The sequence below is a fragment of the Chelonia mydas genome, chromosome 2 (genome assembly GCF_015237465.2).
Source record: "Chelonia mydas isolate rCheMyd1 chromosome 2, rCheMyd1.pri.v2, whole genome shotgun sequence".
NCBI lineage: Eukaryota > Metazoa > Chordata > Testudines > Cheloniidae > Chelonia > Chelonia mydas.
Window position 1 is genome coordinate 261055934 of NC_057850.1, and position 16322 is coordinate 261072255.

At 59.9% G+C, this 16322-nt stretch overlaps 1 protein-coding gene across 3 annotated transcripts in view; it reads right to left on the reverse strand.

The window, feature by feature from the left end:
* Positions 1 to 10478, reverse strand: part of LOC114019002 (endothelial zinc finger protein induced by tumor necrosis factor alpha) — a 57978-nt gene extending 47500 nt beyond the window's left edge. For all 3 annotated transcript variants that reach the window (XM_037891428.2, XM_037891430.2, XM_037891429.2), the window contains exons 1-6: positions 10223 to 10478; positions 4418 to 4531; positions 3936 to 4049; positions 3155 to 3268; positions 1010 to 1111; positions 432 to 539 (exon numbers count right to left, since the gene is read on the reverse strand). In XM_037891428.2, the coding sequence (XP_037747356.1) occupies positions 432 to 539; positions 1010 to 1111; positions 3155 to 3268; positions 3936 to 4049; positions 4418 to 4531; positions 10223 to 10340 (670 nt within the window). In that variant the 5' untranslated portion in view covers positions 10341 to 10478. The remainder of the gene's footprint in view (positions 1 to 431; positions 540 to 1009; positions 1112 to 3154; positions 3269 to 3935; positions 4050 to 4417; positions 4532 to 10222) is intronic.
* Between the last annotated feature and the right edge of the window lie 5844 nt (positions 10479 to 16322).

Sequence of the window (16322 nt, forward strand, 5' to 3'; positions counted from 1 at the left end):
TGCAGTGTTGCCGGATGTCTGATAACTATCTCCAAAAAACTTGGTAATTTTATATCCGTACATTAAATCTTGATTTCAGCCGACGTGAGAAGAACTGTGACATATTACGTAAAGTGGTAAAGTAGATGTTAATATCAATTGTTTTACAATCTGAAACTTTTTGGCACCTTCAGGACTTTCTTGCTAAATATCACTCATTTTGGAGTGAAAATGAAAAAAACAAACTGGAGCAGTCAAGATTTTCTGTGCTCCGGCTCTGCTCCCGCTCCGGGCAAAAACCTGCAGCTCCAAGCTCTACCCCAAAGCCCTGTAGGAGCCGGCACAATACAGCCAGCCTGGCTCACCAATTTCATACAGGGCCTCCCTGAGTTTCCAGCTCTCCCTGTCCCTCTCGTCCCTGGAGCTGCTCCGGGGGGCTCAGCATGGCTCACCTGGGCTGGGGTAGCCGGGAATTCCGCCTTCGCTCAGGCCCTGGGGATACCCAATGGCTGACTCATCGTCTGGCTCCACTTTCACGATAATCTCCGGGTTTGCGTCACCTGTTCACAGGAAAGAAAAAGCCTCACCCAGTGTTTCCTGTGGTCACTCAGGGCTGGGGGGGGAGACCTTGCGAAGTAGCTTTAAATTGGCTTTTGATTGCCCCTGGGAACGCTGGCTGGGGTGTGTCTGTCTGTGTGTCATTCTGCAGTCTGTGGCAGACACAGCAAGAGGCCTCAGATCTCCTGTCCCTGCCTGTGAATATATCCACAGGGCCCCCTGTCCTGTCCTGTCCTCCTCCCACTGACTACAGTCTGCCCCCAATCCCTCACACGCACCCTGGCAGTAGGGTGCCCCAGCTTCTGGCGACTCCTGCAGGCGAACCAGGAAGCCAGACACGAGCTGTGTGTGCCAGGATCCGGCACAGCCAGGGGCCCACCTTGAGGAATCTACAGGCGGGTCCCTGAGTTTCCAGCTCTTCCCCTCACACCTGCCCCCGGAGACCGTCCCGGTGGATCCCAGCACCACTCACAGAAGGGGTCGTCGGGACCGTCTCCTTCACAGTAATGCTGGCCACACTCGCCGTAGGAGTCGTCCTCGGGCTCCGTTTTGACGACGATCTCTGCTTTGATACCTGCGGAAAGCAAAGCACGTTGCACGTTCCCTGCGCCCACGGCACGACTGCGAGGGAGAGACTAGCTCCAGGGCAGCGTTCGGATCCCGCTGAGCTGTTCTCCTGCGGTCAGCGGCGTTCGTTTCTAGGGAGCTCTTCCCCGCAGCGCATTCATCCCTCAGGCATGCCAGGGAGGTCTTATCCCCGGTTAGCCGGCAGGGAGCTGAAGCACCAAGGGACCTGTCACCAGACAGAACCCAGATCCCCTAACCCCCGGCCACCCTGCCGGGGCCAGTTACACTCGGGGTGGGGCAGGGCAGTGGGGGAAACGCGGCCACCTGTTCATCGTGTCACTTCCTGGCAGGGATTCAGCCAGTGCCCATGGCGCCGAGGGACCCGCTGCCCCCCAACGCCCCCCTCGTCGGTTTGCTGCTGCACTGGGGGAGCCAGCCCCAGGCCCAATGCCCGGCCAGCACACTCGCGCCGTGAGGACACAAGGAGACTCCTCGGCATCCTCCCATCGCGAGGGCAGAGACCGATTCGGGCAGCCGCAGGCTGCAGTCCACCGTGCCCGCTGCCCCAGGCAGAGTCACCCAGCTGGCCCATTGCTGCCATGCAGGGAGCCAGACCGGCTCCAGCTAGAGCCGCCCCCCGCACCGGGGCAGGCCGACCCCATTGCCCAGCCGGCTCAGTGGGGGCCGCCCTGCACGCCCTGGGGCGGGGTAGGGCCAGTGGGACGGGGCCAACTGGGCTCCCGGGCAGAGCTGGCTCACCCACACTGCGAGAGGGGGACGTGCCCGTGGTTCTAAGCCTTCTCTGAAGACACTGCCCAACTCCTAACCGCCTGATCCCCTCCCTGCAGCCCTTCCCCGCGCTGGCCTCCTCGGCTCCTCCCTGGATCCAGACTGTGAGCGCTGGAGGGCCGGGCAGGGCCTGGCCTTGCCTGGCTGGGAGGTGTCTGCGCCTCCTTTTCCGGGGCGGGTGTAGGGGGGGCCGGGCGCAGCCAGCCCTGATCAGCCTTTCGCCGGGGTGGGCCCTGGTGCAGAGACAGCCCTGGAGGACGGAGCCGACAATCTCCAGCGTAAGGACAATAAAACGCTGCTCTTGGTGGTCATCTTCATTGGCTTCTGGCCACACTGGCTACTGGGGCCGCGACCATCCCCTGTGGGGAGGCTGCCCTCCAGGGGCTGGCTCGTTCCCTGGAGCATGGGGCAGGACCAGCGAGTGGTTAAGGCCCTGCTCTGGGTCCCACAGAGGTCTCTCATACAGGGCTCCGGGGGTCCCCTTGCCTCTCCCAGCTATTCGACGTGTACAGCGGCCGGGGAGAGGGGGGGCAGACGATACGGAGCCCTGGGCTGTGGGGCAGCTGAACGCTGAGCGGGGCTGGCCACACATTCTGCAGGGCCCTGGGCACAGACACTCGCTGGGTCCAATCACGCTGCCCCCCATGGCCAGTCCCCCCCAGCTCCGTGCATCCATTGCTCCCCACGCGTGGGGCCCCTCGGCTGTGGCGTGCGTCCAGCCCCGCGCGCTCCTGTGTGTGAGGCTCTGGGCACACCTCCGCCAGGAGCCGGGAAGCCGGAAGGAGACACCCACGCACAGCTGTCCACGCGGGAGGGGAGCCGATCCCTGTGGCAGCCCATCTCCACAGGAACAGGAGGGGAGCTCGCGTGGGGAGCTGCGGAGGAGGCTCGGCAGGGGAGCTTGGGGGGCGGGGGGGGCATGTCCCCTGTGCATACCTCCACCCAGCTGACAACGTGCGGGGAGCAGGAGAAGCTAGCTGGGACACTGCAGGGGCGCCCGAGTCACCGTCTGCCTGGGAACGCCCCACACACGGCCAGACCCAGCTACTCAGCGGTGGGGTCTGTCCCTCCCCCACTGCAGGGGAAGCCACGCTCACAAGGCCGGGGGACTCACACGGCTTCTGGATCCACTGTGCCCAGGGCCAGCAAAGGCTCCTGCCCCAGGAGCCCGACTCCAGGGGTTCACACAGGTCCCCCCTGAGTTTCCGGCTCGCCCCAGCCCCCTTCCCCGAGCTGGCCTGGGGCGGTTAGCGTCACTCACCAGTGCTGGGGTAGCCAGGGAGGTCTCGGTCGCCCAGGCCCTGGGGATACCCCACATATGACTCGTCATCTGGCTCCACTTTCACCACAATCTCCTGCTTCACGTCAGGCCAGCCTGTGCCCGGGAGGGGAACAGAGAGAGAAGGGAAGAAGGAATAACGTCCCGGGTCCGTGGGACAGTCCTGGGCTGAGCTAACCCTTGGAGACTCTGAGCTGAACAGGCCCCGGCTGGGGAACCTGGACTGGGACTTTGGGGTTCTTGGGCGTGAAATATTTTGTGCCCATCCTTTCCCGGCCCAGGGCAGACAAATAACGCTTATTTCACCAGAGAGAACGCACCAGACCCGCTGCTCGAGGCGTCCCTGTGCTGGGGGCTCAGACCCACTCCCTGGGGATGGGCCCACGTCCCAAGGCCGCGCTCCTCAAGGAGGGCTCATGCCTTGCTCTGGGAAGAAGGGTCCTGGCTGCACATGAGCGCAGGGACCACGCTGCTGCTTGATGAGCCCCTAGGTCTGGTCAACACGTCTAGCTCCCAGTCAGTCCCAGCTTCCCTTCTGTGGCAAAGGCTACAGTGCTGGAAGCGACCCTGCAGCTCCAAGCACACCCGGCTTTGATCAACTTTTGGTACAGCTCAGTCCGTCTTGGGCCATTCCATGGTCAAAAACAGCTGGCAGGACACAGGCAGCCTGACTGCAGGAGTTTATAAGCATTCCCCCGAGATCCTAGCTCTTCCTGGCTTCCCTTTGCCTGACCGACTCCAGGCGGAATTTAGCAGCACTCACCTGTGCTGGGGGCCTGGCGAATTCCTCTCTCTCCCTGCTCTGGGGGCGCCCCCGCGCACGGCTCCTCTTCCTGCTCCGTTTTAATAAACACCTTGGGGCTGATGTCAGCAGAACCTGCAAGGACCGAGAGTCACAGTCTGGTTCCCGGGGCACCGACAGGCTGGCAGATACTTTTCAACCTATTTAGCTCATCCCAGAGCAGGTTCAGAGGTGACTCCACCGTGCTCTCCAAGTACCTGCCTGGGCAGAGGATCTCTGTCCTGAGGGAGCCGGCAGGACAACACACAGGGGCTGGAAGCTGAAGTTAGAAACATTCCAGCTGGAAAGAAGATGCAACGTGTGAGTGCTGCGGGGCGGGGGATGGACCGTTCATTGGCACAGCCTCCCCGGGGGCGGGTGGACTCTCCATAGCGTGGAGTCGGTAAAGCAAGACCGGCCGGTTTCCTGCTGAGCAGTCCTGGGGGGCTCAAAGCACCACTCACCTGCGCCGCAGGTGTCCGGCATTCCCCTCTCTCTCATCTCCCTGCGATCGCCCACATGCAGCTTGTCCCCTCGCTCCATCTGAGACCGGCTTTCCGCGTCAATGCCCCCGCAGCCTGCCCAAGGGAAAGACGAGTCACGCTCTGGGCCTCCCGGGATCACCCAGGGCATGATCCATACCCCAATTCCCAGGCAGCATCTGCCTTTAACCAGAGACACGTTTCCTCCACGGGCCACAGGCTCAGGCCAGGCAGTGAAGACAAGGGGCACATTTACAGTGTGAGGATTCGAACTCCCCACCCATGGGGGTCCCAGTAACCCAGGGCCGTGTGCTCTCCAGTCTCTCCCCCGCCCACACCCACAACCTGTGCTGTGCTCAATCCTCTCTAGTCACTACCTTCCCCCTCCCCGCTCTGTTCCTTCCCCTGCCCCCTCTTCCCCAGCACCACACGAGCTCCCTCTTCAAATCCCAGCACCCCCACTGGGACTGGACACTTAGAGGGAGGTCAGGAAGAGCCAGTTATAACAGCCAGGGCTGCAGACGTGGGCAGGGATTTGGAGAGGGCTGCAGACCTCCTCCTCTCCGTGGCAGGAGCCAGCCTCTAGCTAATGGGGGCAGAGGGAACTGCCCCAGGGCAGGTTATCCCATCGCTGCCCCCTGCAGAGTTCTTGCCCCTTCCTTTGAAATGACTGGCCACAGTCAGAGCCAGCACTACAGGGCCCGCTGGCCTGACCCAGCGTGACAGTCCCCCGAACACACGGCACACAGCCAGCTATTCCCACCGCCGAGCTCCCTGGGGCACCGGCCGTACCACGCATGCATTCAGAACGAGAGCCAGGAGACATAAGCCAGAAACACCCGAGCTCTTAGTTAGCGATCAACTCCCTGGGGCATTTCCCCGTCTCCTGCCACGCCCTTGTGAGCCACTCCTCACCGCGTCATCCCTCCAGAGGAGACTGGCTCCTCAGGGCACGGGATGCTGACCGTCCATCTGCCTGCAGAGACCTTGTCCGCACGGCCCCACGGGAACACTCGCACTCCGCTGGTCCCTTCCCACACTTGCATCTCAAAGGCCCCTTTGTGTTATTTCTCGCTGGTTTTCCAACCCCTCCCAGTTCAGCATCCGCGACGGTAGCCCACGCCGCGTTCACCCTCCCCCTGCAGTCCCTCACAGAGACGTTACATAAATCCAGTGCACCGTCCATCTCAGAGACACCCCCAGCAGGGCACTGCGGCGGGGCACGGTACTGCCAGTCCCTCTCCTTCACTTACGGTCCCGCCGCCAGCCTAAGCCAGAACTGTGGCCAACCAATGGCTGCCGCTCTGCTGCGGCCACCGGGCCAGAGTCACCGGTGAGCTCTGACTGCTTCGCGCCAGCCAGTGAGCAAAGCAGAAGGAAGAACCCGGGTGTCAGCCAAGAGAACAGGGCCTAGAGCTCGGAGACCGATACACCCATCAGGCTGCACCGGGAGCTGTAAGATCCGTGCGCCCCAATAACCGCCCTTGCCGACTTGTGCCAATAACTCTTATTGGGAGAGGCCAGCAGGAGAGGGGTGGTGAGTAACAGGATGAAGCCGGATTTCTAGAGCCTCGATTCATGGCTAGCAATGGAGATGTCAGAAAGCCATCAGATACGACAGCACCTAGACAGACGGTCCCCAAAGCGGTGTGCTCTTCTCCCGTCTCCTCAGACGGCTGGTCTCCCTAAAACAGCCTCAAGATTTTCAATATCACATATTTGAACCTGGGGAAGAAATGACGTGGGAAAAGGGTTTTAATTTTTATTTTCCTTGCACCATTTCTATGCCCAGTAAAGTCTCTTCATGGGGTGTCCTCCTGGAATATCACCAGCTGCCTCTCAGGGGTGGGTCGAGGGGGGGCAGCTTTCTGCCTTTAACCTACCACCCAACATAAACAAGAGGCAGCCACTTCCCAGAGACACAGAGCCAAGGTGTGCACACCTCCCAGTGCCGGCTTGGCTTCACTGCTTTTATTACACAGGAGCACCGGAACAGCTGCCTAGTGAAAAACACAAGACAGAGAAATCTAGCCAGGGGGTGATGGGCCGAATTCTGTGCTGAGCATCGCACACCTGGCAGGCTTGTTGGAACCAGGGGTGGAAGTCAAGACAGGATTTTGCCCTGCGGTTGGAGGGGAACGGAGCACCCTGGTTTATACCACATGCTGGTTTCTTTTCTCATAGGAGGCCGGTTGCTCTTGGTGGCCAATCTCACAGGTTCGCCAGGCCTTCTCCTCAATTCCAGGCACACCCAACTCTCCCAGCAAAACCAGGGAGGCAGGAGTAGGCCTCCAGCTGGTAAATGCAGCAGGTGAGGGACACACACTCTAACTGGGAGGTTAAAATTAGTCCTGATCTGAAGCCAAGTGGAGCATTTCACAGATTCCAGCCAGTCTTATCGCTACCCAGCGAAACCACGAGCTTGTCTCTCTCCTGCCTCCCGTCCAGTAAAGCTCCGGCTGCCATTCTGTTAACTCTGCCCACTCCTCTGGGGGAAAACAGACAGTGACGTCCTCAGACATATCTGCACCCTGCTCAGCGCCGGTCCCGAGCGGTCGCTATCACAGCACGAGGAAAGCTCCAGCTTTTGCTTATTTATGACGAGTGTTTACACGGCACCAGAGGCGGGAGCTAGGAGCTTTGCAGACACATCGATCCAGTGACTGTTCCTGCCCCGGGAGCTTGCAACGTAAGGGCTGGATTCTGCTCACCTCCCTCCCCACGGACGTCACGGCTGCGGTGTCGTTTGCATGGAGAGAGAGGCGCATCTATGAATTCAGGGTTTGCCTGGTTGTTGTTCCTCCCCCTCCATTTTTTTTAATCTCCTTCCTCCGAAGCATTGGGGTGGCCAGGGCTACAGACGGGATGTTGGGGGTGGGCCAGGGCGCTAAGGGGGCACCAGGCGTTCTCGCTCTCACGTGCTGGGCTGGCTGGTTCATGCCCACATTTTCGGGGGTTAACTCATCGCCATGTGTGGGGTGGGGAAGAATTTCCCCCCCTGCTTGGATTGCCAGTCACCTGGGGGGAGGGGGCGCGTTGCCGTCTTCTGCAGCCTGTGGGTGCCGGTCCCTTGCCAGGATTATTGGGGTGTCTCTCACTTCAGCCTTTCCCTGACACTGACAGGTACTGGGGCCCCTCGGTCCCTCCGACCCTCCTGTGCTCTAGTCTCCTGTGGGCTGCAAAGCTCTGGTCTGATCTCGGCCGTTGGGGTCAGTGGGCGGGTGCTGGGGGGCGCTGCTGGCCTGTGCTACACAAAAGATCAGACCAGATGCTCGGGTTGTCTCTCCCAGCTTTAAATTCTGTGATTCTGTGACTCCAAAGGGTCTATGGCTGCTCTCCACCTCTGCCTTGATCCTGGGCACACCCCACATTTTAACACCTCCATTTTTAAAAACGAATGTCAAGAAAAAGGGGCATTGCAGCGCCATGTCGGTACCGGTTAGCACAGGCCATTAGGACATTGTTATTCACTTCGTAGTGTCTGGTGCAGGGGGCTCTGCGAAACAAGGACCCGGTCCCTGCACCAGATGGCTCATTCCCTAGGACCCCGATACCGCAACCCCTTGGGAGCAGCCGACCTCTTTGCCCCCACGGAGCCCCACGCGAGGCCAGCGTAGGGCCAGAAACAGACGAACAGAGCAGGGGAGCAAGAGGACAGGGTAGCACTGACACGGGAATGTTTTGCACACTCGGCGGTCGTCTCCGGCCTTGTTTAAACCCCCGCGTGAGACAACCCCTGAGAGCCGAAGTCGGAGACGTCACCGTCTGCACGACGGGCAAACGGCACTGGTGCGAACAGTGGTGGGTAGTGTTTGTTTGGGCTGGTGCAGGTGGCTGTAATCCCCAATGTAAACACTCACACAGCTTGGCACCTGCCCAGCCATCACATGGCCTCTCTCTGCGGTGCTCTCCCCTCCCCAGGGCTGCCACCTCTCGAGAGTCCATCACGAGCCTCGTGATCTTTGCCGTGTTTGTTTAAAGCCCCAGCTGCCGGAGTCAAGAGACTGAGGGAGAATCCCCGCTTCCACGGATTGTGGAGAAAAGCCCGACAATGGGAAGCAAAGACACCGTAAAGGCTAGGAAGCAAATCAAACAAACCCAAGGTTTAAAAGGCTCTCAGGGCTTTCAAGCCAGTCCCAGGATGCTTTGCAGCCTGACTCATGATGTTTGATCACATGAGGCTGCTGGCAGTGTGGCCTCCCCCCTCCATTTATCATCATCCCTCACGGCTTATGTCAAATCTAGACCCAGACCTTCTTTATCTCCCTCGCACCAATGACTGGCCTGCGGAACAGAGCCAGGCCTGGACCGGTCTGAGCCAGGCCACAGCCCGGCAGGACAAGGAAGCAGACATGGGAGGATTTCCAGTGCAAGAGAGACTATTATTGTCACATGCCCCTCTTGCCGTCTCCTCTTCTACCCTCTCCACCTGACAGGTTAGGGTGCCTGGAGGCGACAGGGGAGGTCAGGGCAGGAGGATAAAGCCCCGATCCGGCAACTAGATCCCCGCCATCAGATCCAATTGCAGGATCAGGGCCCAGGCTGCCCAGTGAAGGACCAGGGCCAGATCCTAAGCTGGTGTCAATCCAGGGAGCCCGGCTGCCATGGATGGAGTTGGTCCGATTTCCACCGGCGGAGGATTCCTGGCCCGTCCCCGTTTGCCCCCATTCTCAGCTACAGTTAAACACAAATCACCTTCTCCCCCTCTCCAAAAATCCCTTCCTGGGGGACCCGGCCGAGGAGCCGGCGCCTGGCGGGCGGTCCCGGGGGATGCGGGCGGGCGGCGCGGGGATGGTGAACAAGGGAAGCGCTGGTAGCAGCTGGGGGCGGGGGGAGCCCGGGGGACCCCCACGCGGCCCAGCCACTGTGCTCCGGGCTGAGCCTTGTCCTGGCCCCCGCCCAGCCCGTGCACGCCCCGTGCGGGCAAGGGGCGAGTGGAGCCACACGTGCCCCCGCCAGGAAGGGCTCAGCGGCCGGGGTGGGGCGCGGGCGGTGAGGATCCAGGTCCCCCGCCCCCGGCCAAACCCACGGCACTTGCAAGCCTTGGGGGGAGCAGGCAAGGGGCCCATTTGCTAGGGGGAGAGCGACTCCGCCCCACGGATCCCCGAGCAGCCCCCACCCCGGAGAGCGGATCCCTGCGCGCAGCCCCCCCCCGCCCCGGGAGCGCGGATCCCTGCGCGCAGCGGCCCCCCCCCCCGGGAGAGCGGATCCCTGCGCGCAGCCCCCCCCCGCCCCGGGGGCGCGGATCCCTGCGCGCAGCCCCCCCCCCGCCCCGGGGGCGCGGATCCCTGCGCGCAGCCCCCCCCCGCCCCGGGGGCGCGGATCCCTGCGCGCAGCCCCCCCCCGCCCCGGGGGCGCGGATCCCTGCGCGCAGCCCCCCCCCCGCCCCGGGAGCGCGGATCCCTGCGCGCAGCCCCCTCCCCGCCCCGGGAGCGCGGATCCCTGCGCGCAGCCCCCTCCCCGCCCCGGGAGAGCGGATCCCTGCGCGCAGCCCCCCCCCCCGCCCCGGGAGCGTGGATCCCTGAGCGCAGTAGCCCCCCCCGGGAGAGCGGATCCCTGCGCGCAGCAGCCCCCCCCCGGGAGCGCGGATCCCTGCGCGCAGCCCCCTCCCCGCCCCGGGAGCGCGGATCCCTGCGCGCAGCCCCCGCCCCGGGAGCGCGGATCCCTGCGCGCAGCCCCCTCCCCGCCCCGGGAGCGCGGATCCCTGCGCGCAGCCCCCCCGGCAGGTCCCGGCCGGGCTCCCCGAGGCGCGCCCCGCGCAGGGAGCGAGGAGCCCGCTGCACTCACCCGCTGCGCGCTGCGCCCCGGCTGCGCCCGGCTCCCCTATGGCCGCCGACTCGGGAACTTCCCCAGCCCGATCGGCCGCCGCCGGGGGCAGAGACAAAGGGCTCCGCGCCCGCTGCATCCTGGGAGCCGTAGTCCGCCCGTGGAGACGCGCGGGGCCGGCGCGCAAGGGGGGCGCAGGAGGCGCGCACCTCGCCAGGGCGCGGGGCCAGGGCGCAGGGCTCCCCGCGCAGCGCCGGGCCGGGGGCTCTGGGAGACCGGCCGCGGGGGACACGGGTCCGCCCGGGCTGGGGCCGGGAGGAAAACTACAGCTCCCAGCAGCCGCGGGCGGCGCCGAGCCTCCGGCTCCGGTTTGGCACCGGAGTCTGCACCCCGCTCCCGTCTCGGGATCTCCGGTGTCCGGCCTTCGCTGCGGGACCGAGAGGCAGCCGAGCCGGCCCCGACCTCTGCACCCCCCACCCCCGCCCCGCTGAGCCCAGACTCTCCAAACCGGATTAGGTGGTGCAGAAATAACCCGGTGTGAACAGGCGGTGCCGGGTGGAAGGCAGGGCAGGGTCGCTGCGCCCAGGGCCCACTCTGGCCCGCCCCGTCTCCTGCTCCTGGGGCTGGCTGGATTTTCGGGCACATAACTCAGTGGCCCCTTCCCAGGCGCAGAAGAATCAGCGTCAGCAGTGGTTCGAATTTGTACTGCTCCGTGCGCAGAGGCCCCAGGCAGGCCTGCGGACTCCCGGTGCTAGGGGCTGTACAGACAGGAGCAAAGAGACAGGCCTTGCCCTAGCCTAGAGCACCAGAGGCCGGGGGATGAACCAGACAGGCGGGCAGTGCCAGGGAGAGGGAAGGAAGAGGTAACAATCCAGTCACCTTTAGCTTTTGGATCCCAATGACAGAAAGACCCTTCCAGCCAGGGACTGTAACACTGACCCATGTGCTGGGCGGGCTGCAAGGAACTGGGTTCTGCTTAGTGCAAGCCTGAGTCCCGGACCCAACACTGGGTCACCGCCAGAATGTTTCCAAGGGCCGCGTGGCAGCGCCGGACCCATGGCGCTGGCTGGGCTCGCCTCCCTGCTCCAGGCACTGCAGCCTCTGGGTCCCAGCGCCACTCAGGTCTGGCCCAGACGTCAGCGTGACCGGAGTAGGGGCAGGGCCTGACCGAAACCGCCCTTGGGCAGGGCTGTAACCAGGGCGGGGCAAGCAGGGCAGCTGCCCAGGGCGCAAAGCCACAGAGGTAGCTCAAGCCAGATGGCTCAGGCCAGCCCCACACGGGGAGGGAACATCACCCTGACTCCACCCCCTGACTCACCTCAGCAGGCCTCCCAGCTGGTCTCAGGTGGGGGAGATGCAGCCAAAAAATCTGAGGGGCAAGTGACCCCCCACACGTGTCTCCTCTGGTTGGGGGCGCAAATATGCTTGCCCAGCCCAAGCACTAAAATGCCTAGTTACGGCTCTGCCCCAGGGCCTCCAGCCCCAGACTATTTACTGGGTCGCGACGGGCCATAAACATTTACAGGTGGGTCCTGAGCCCAGAAAGGTTGAGAACCCCTGTCGTAGAATAATGTGCAGAGACACAGAGCCTGCCCTGGGACGGGGCCAGGGTGCAAACACCAAGTCTTCTCAACTGGTGTTTTGGTCACTGGCACAAAGGCTCCTAGAGGTGCTGGCTCTCTGGGCTCAAACCTGCATGCTGGGTCCGGCTCTGTCCTGGCTGGTGGAAGCCATGGGAAAGAACTGGTTCTGCCATAGCCTGGGGTTCTCAGGGGCAGGGTGCCAGCTGTCTTTAAGGAAGCTATTGCAGGATTCTCAATTCTACCTGTTAGACCAGAATCTCACCGCCCTGCTCTCATGCTGTGACTGGTTTTGAAAGTTTAGACGTAGGTGAGACAGGGACTTCTGCCGCCCAGGGGCATAGTCTGGCAGCTTGAACCTTTCAGGGCTACATGTTCAGAAAGGCCGGGTGCAAGCCATGTGCCATGAGCCGTGCACGGCTGTGAATCGGGGCAGCGCCGGGCGGTATAAAGGTTTGATTGGCGTTTGTTTGCAATGGTGGCGTGGGGAAGCACATTTGCCATCGGTAGCTGCTGGAGGCTGCTCCGGGATTTGGAGCGGTAACAACGTTGCTGAGCACGTCGCTATCCTGGGGATGTTACATAATTCTGTAAAATCCAGTTCTGCACCTAGCTGGGCTGGGTAACCGCTGGCTTTTCCCCACCTCTCCCCGGTTTGCTTGGTACGCCCGCTGGTTCATCTTGCCTTCGAGTGGCTTTAGGGCTGTCTCTTGCCATGTCTTCGCACAGCAGCTAGCGCGGGGCCCATCCTCACCGGGTGCTGTGAGAGACGTGGCGATATCCCGGGCACGCCTCCTGGAATTCAGATCAACATTACTGAGCGAAGTGCAACTCGATGGGCCTCACAGGCATTGACCTGTCACTGCGTTTGTGTTACTAGGGAATTGGATGTAACATCTCTAGGAGACTGACTAGTGGAATCTCTGGGAAGGGGCAGGAATGTCAAAGGATTTTTGGGACAACACGTGGGAAGTGGATTTCCTAGGAAATCCTGGGGGTTGGGAATGACCCACCTCTGAGTCCGTCCTCTTGAAGCTGAGAAAAACCCATTGTCCACTGATCCCCTGCTCCTGGAAACTCCAGATCAGAGACCCCTGAACAGCATAAAGGATGGACTAAACTTTTCATCTGGGCGCTAGTCCTGAGCTGGGGCTGCTATGAGCCTGTGACCCTAAAGGGGGGTTGAAGGACTACTCCTGCCAGAGCCCTTGTTGGGGTGAGGGGCGTGATCGCTGGTAAGCTCACTAGAATGTGTGTAGGTTCTTTTATTGTTTGTCACATGCTTTCTCTGTAATGCTGTTGCCCTAAGAATGAATGTTTGCATAGAGAAGGCTGTGTGGTCGCTTAACCCTGGGCACTTGTACTGTGACTAATCTCTGAAGAGCAAGGAGCCCTTGCTGAACCACTGAGAGGAAATACAGGGTGCAGTGGCCCTGCATGGTGACAGATGCTACTGCAATACCCATAGTCAACCCTAAGACGAGCGTACGTCCTGGGGCGTAGACCTGCGAACGGGTGATGCCGTCATGATGCAGAGAATGGAGGGCTGGAGAGACAGGGATTTGGGGAGGACGAGCGTGCGATGGGAACTGTCACAGGGGAGAAGAGAGAGGCTGGAGGCTGGGCCCAGGAATATAAGAATGGGAGGCGGTGCAGAGGTAATGCCGTCTGGCGGCATTACTAGAAATGGACTCCGGAGTCAGTGAACTGTAATGGGTGGAGAGCAGAGGCGTCAGGAAAGTCATTAGGCAGTCCCTGTGTCGTCCCAGTGGTGTGCCAGGCGGTTCACAGAGAGACCCGGTGCTCAGACGCTGCGGTGCGGGGGGGGCTGTAAGAACCCATGCAGAAATAGGAAAACGAGGGCCCCAGAGGAGCTATTCGTGATCCAAAGTGATTCACCAGATTAATGCGCATTTGAAACCCACTCGCCAAGTCTCCCCTTTACGTGTCGTCTCCCCTCCTCTCTCTCTCCTTCTTTAGAGTTTTTTGCTAAACTCCAGCCCTCCTTCTGACCTAGCTGAACACTTGCTTAAAATCTGCCTCTGCCACAGGGTTGAAGGGCTCAGTGTGGACAGCGCATGGATCCGATGGCAGGATCGGGTCCCAGGTACAGACGAATGCTCTGCAGATCTCTGAGAGGATCCTCTTCCACGGTGGATCTGGGATGTGTTGGCCTAGTCTGTGCACTGTTCACACTGCAACCCATTCTAGCTTAACCCAGTTTTAAAGGCAACCTGCCAGGAGAAAAGTGATGTGCGTTTTTTTAAGTCCCAGTAGCTCCTGCCATGGCATAGAATCATAGAATATCAGGGTTGGAAGGGACCTCAGGAGGTCATCTAGTCCAACTCCCTGCTCAAAGCAGGACCAATCCCCAATCAAATCATCCCAGCCAGGGCTTTGTCAAGCCTGACCTTAAAAACTTCCAAGGAAGGAGGTTCTACCACCTCCCTAGGTAACGCATTCCAGTGTTTCACCACCCTCCTAGTGAAAAAGTTTTTCCTAATATCCAACCTAAACCTCCCCCACTGCAACTTGAGACCATTACTCCTTGTCCTGTCCTCTTCTACCACTGAGAATAGTCTAGAACCATCCTCTCTGGAACCACCTCTCAGGTAGTTGAAAGCAGCTATCAAATCCCCCCTCATTCTTCTCTTCTGCAGACTAAACAATCCCAGTTCCCTCAGCCTCTCCTCGTAAGTCATGTGTTCCAGACCCCTAATCATTTTTGTTGCCCTTCGCTGGACTCTCTCCAATTTATCCACGTCCTTCTTGTAGTGTGGGGCCCAAAACTGGACACAGTACTCCAGATGAGGCCTCACCAATGTCGAATAGAGAGGAACGACCACGTCCCTTGATCTGCTCACTATGCCCCTACTTATACATCCCAAAATGCCATTGGCCTTCTTGGCAACAAGGGCACACTGCTGACTCATATCCAGCTTCTCGTCCACTGTCACCCCTAGGTCCTTTTCCACAGAACTGCTGCCTAGCCATTCGGTCCCTAGTCTGTAGCTGTGCATTGGATTCTTCCGTCCTAAGTGCAGGACCCTGCACTTATCCTTATTGAACCTCATCAGGTTTCTTTTGGCCCAATCCTCCAATTTGTCTAGGTCCTTCTGTATCCTATCCCTACCCTCCAGCGTATCTACCACTCCTCCCAGTTTAGTATCATCCGCAAATTTGCTGTGAGTGCAATCCACACCATCCTCCAGATCATTTATGAAGATATTGAACAAAACCGGCCCCAGGACCGACCCCTGGGGCACTCTACTTGACACCGGCTGCCAACTAGACATGGAGCCATTGATCACTACCCGTTGAGCCCGACAATCTAGCCAGCTTTCTACCCACCTTATAGTGCATTCATCCAGCCCATACTTCTTTAACTTGCTGACAAGAATACTGTGGGAGACCGTGTCAAAAGCTTTGCTAAAGTCAAGAAACAATACATCCACAGCTTTCCCTTCATCCACAGAATCAGTAATCTCATCATAGAAGGCGATTAGATTAGTCAGGCATGACCTACCCTTGGTGAATCCACGCTGACTGTTCCTGATCACTTTCCTCTCATGTAAGTGCTTCAGGATTGATTCTTTGAGGACCTGCTCCATGATTTTTCCGGGGACTGAGGTGAGGCTGACTGGCCTGTAGTTCCCAGGATCCTCCTTCTTCCCTTTTTTAAAGATGGGCACTACATTAGCCTTTTTCCAGTCATCTGGGACTTCCCCCGTTCGCCACGAGTTTTCAAAGATAATGGCCAATGGCTCTGCAATCACAGCCGCCAATTCCTTCAGCACTCTCGGATGCAACTCGTCTGGCCCCATGGACTTGTGCACGTCCAGCTTTTCTAAATAGTCCCTAACCACCGCTTTCTCCACAGAGGGCTGGCCATCTACTCCCCATGTTGTGATGCCCAGCGCAGCAGTCTGGGATCTGTCCTTGTTAGTGAAGACAGAGGCAAAAAAGGCATTGAGCACATTAGCTTTTTCCACATCCTCTGTCACTAGGTTGCCTCCCTCATTCAGTAAGGGGCCCACACTTTCCTTGGCTTTCTTCTTGTTGCCAACATACCTGAAGAAACCCTTCTTGTTACTCTTGACATCTCTTGCTAGCTGCAGCTCCAGGTGCGATTTGGCCCTCCTGATTTCATTCCTACATGCCCGAGGAATATTTTTATACTCTTCCCTGGTCATATGTCCAACCTTCCACTTCTTGTAAGCTTCTTTTTTATGTTTAAGATCCGCTAGGATTTCACCGTTAAGCCAAGCTGGTCGCCTGCCATATTTACTATTCTTTCTACTCATCGGGATGGTTTGTCCCTGTAACCTCAACAGGGATTCCTTGAAATACAGCCAGCTCTCCTGGACTCCTTTCCCCTTCATGTTAGTCCCCCAGGGGATCCTACCCATCCGTTCCCTGAGGGAGTCGAAGTCTGCTTTCCTGAAGTCCAGGGTCCGTATTCTGCTGCTCTCCTTTCTTCCCTGCGTCAGGATCCTGAACTCAACCAACTCATGTTCACTGCCTCCCAGATTCCCATCCAC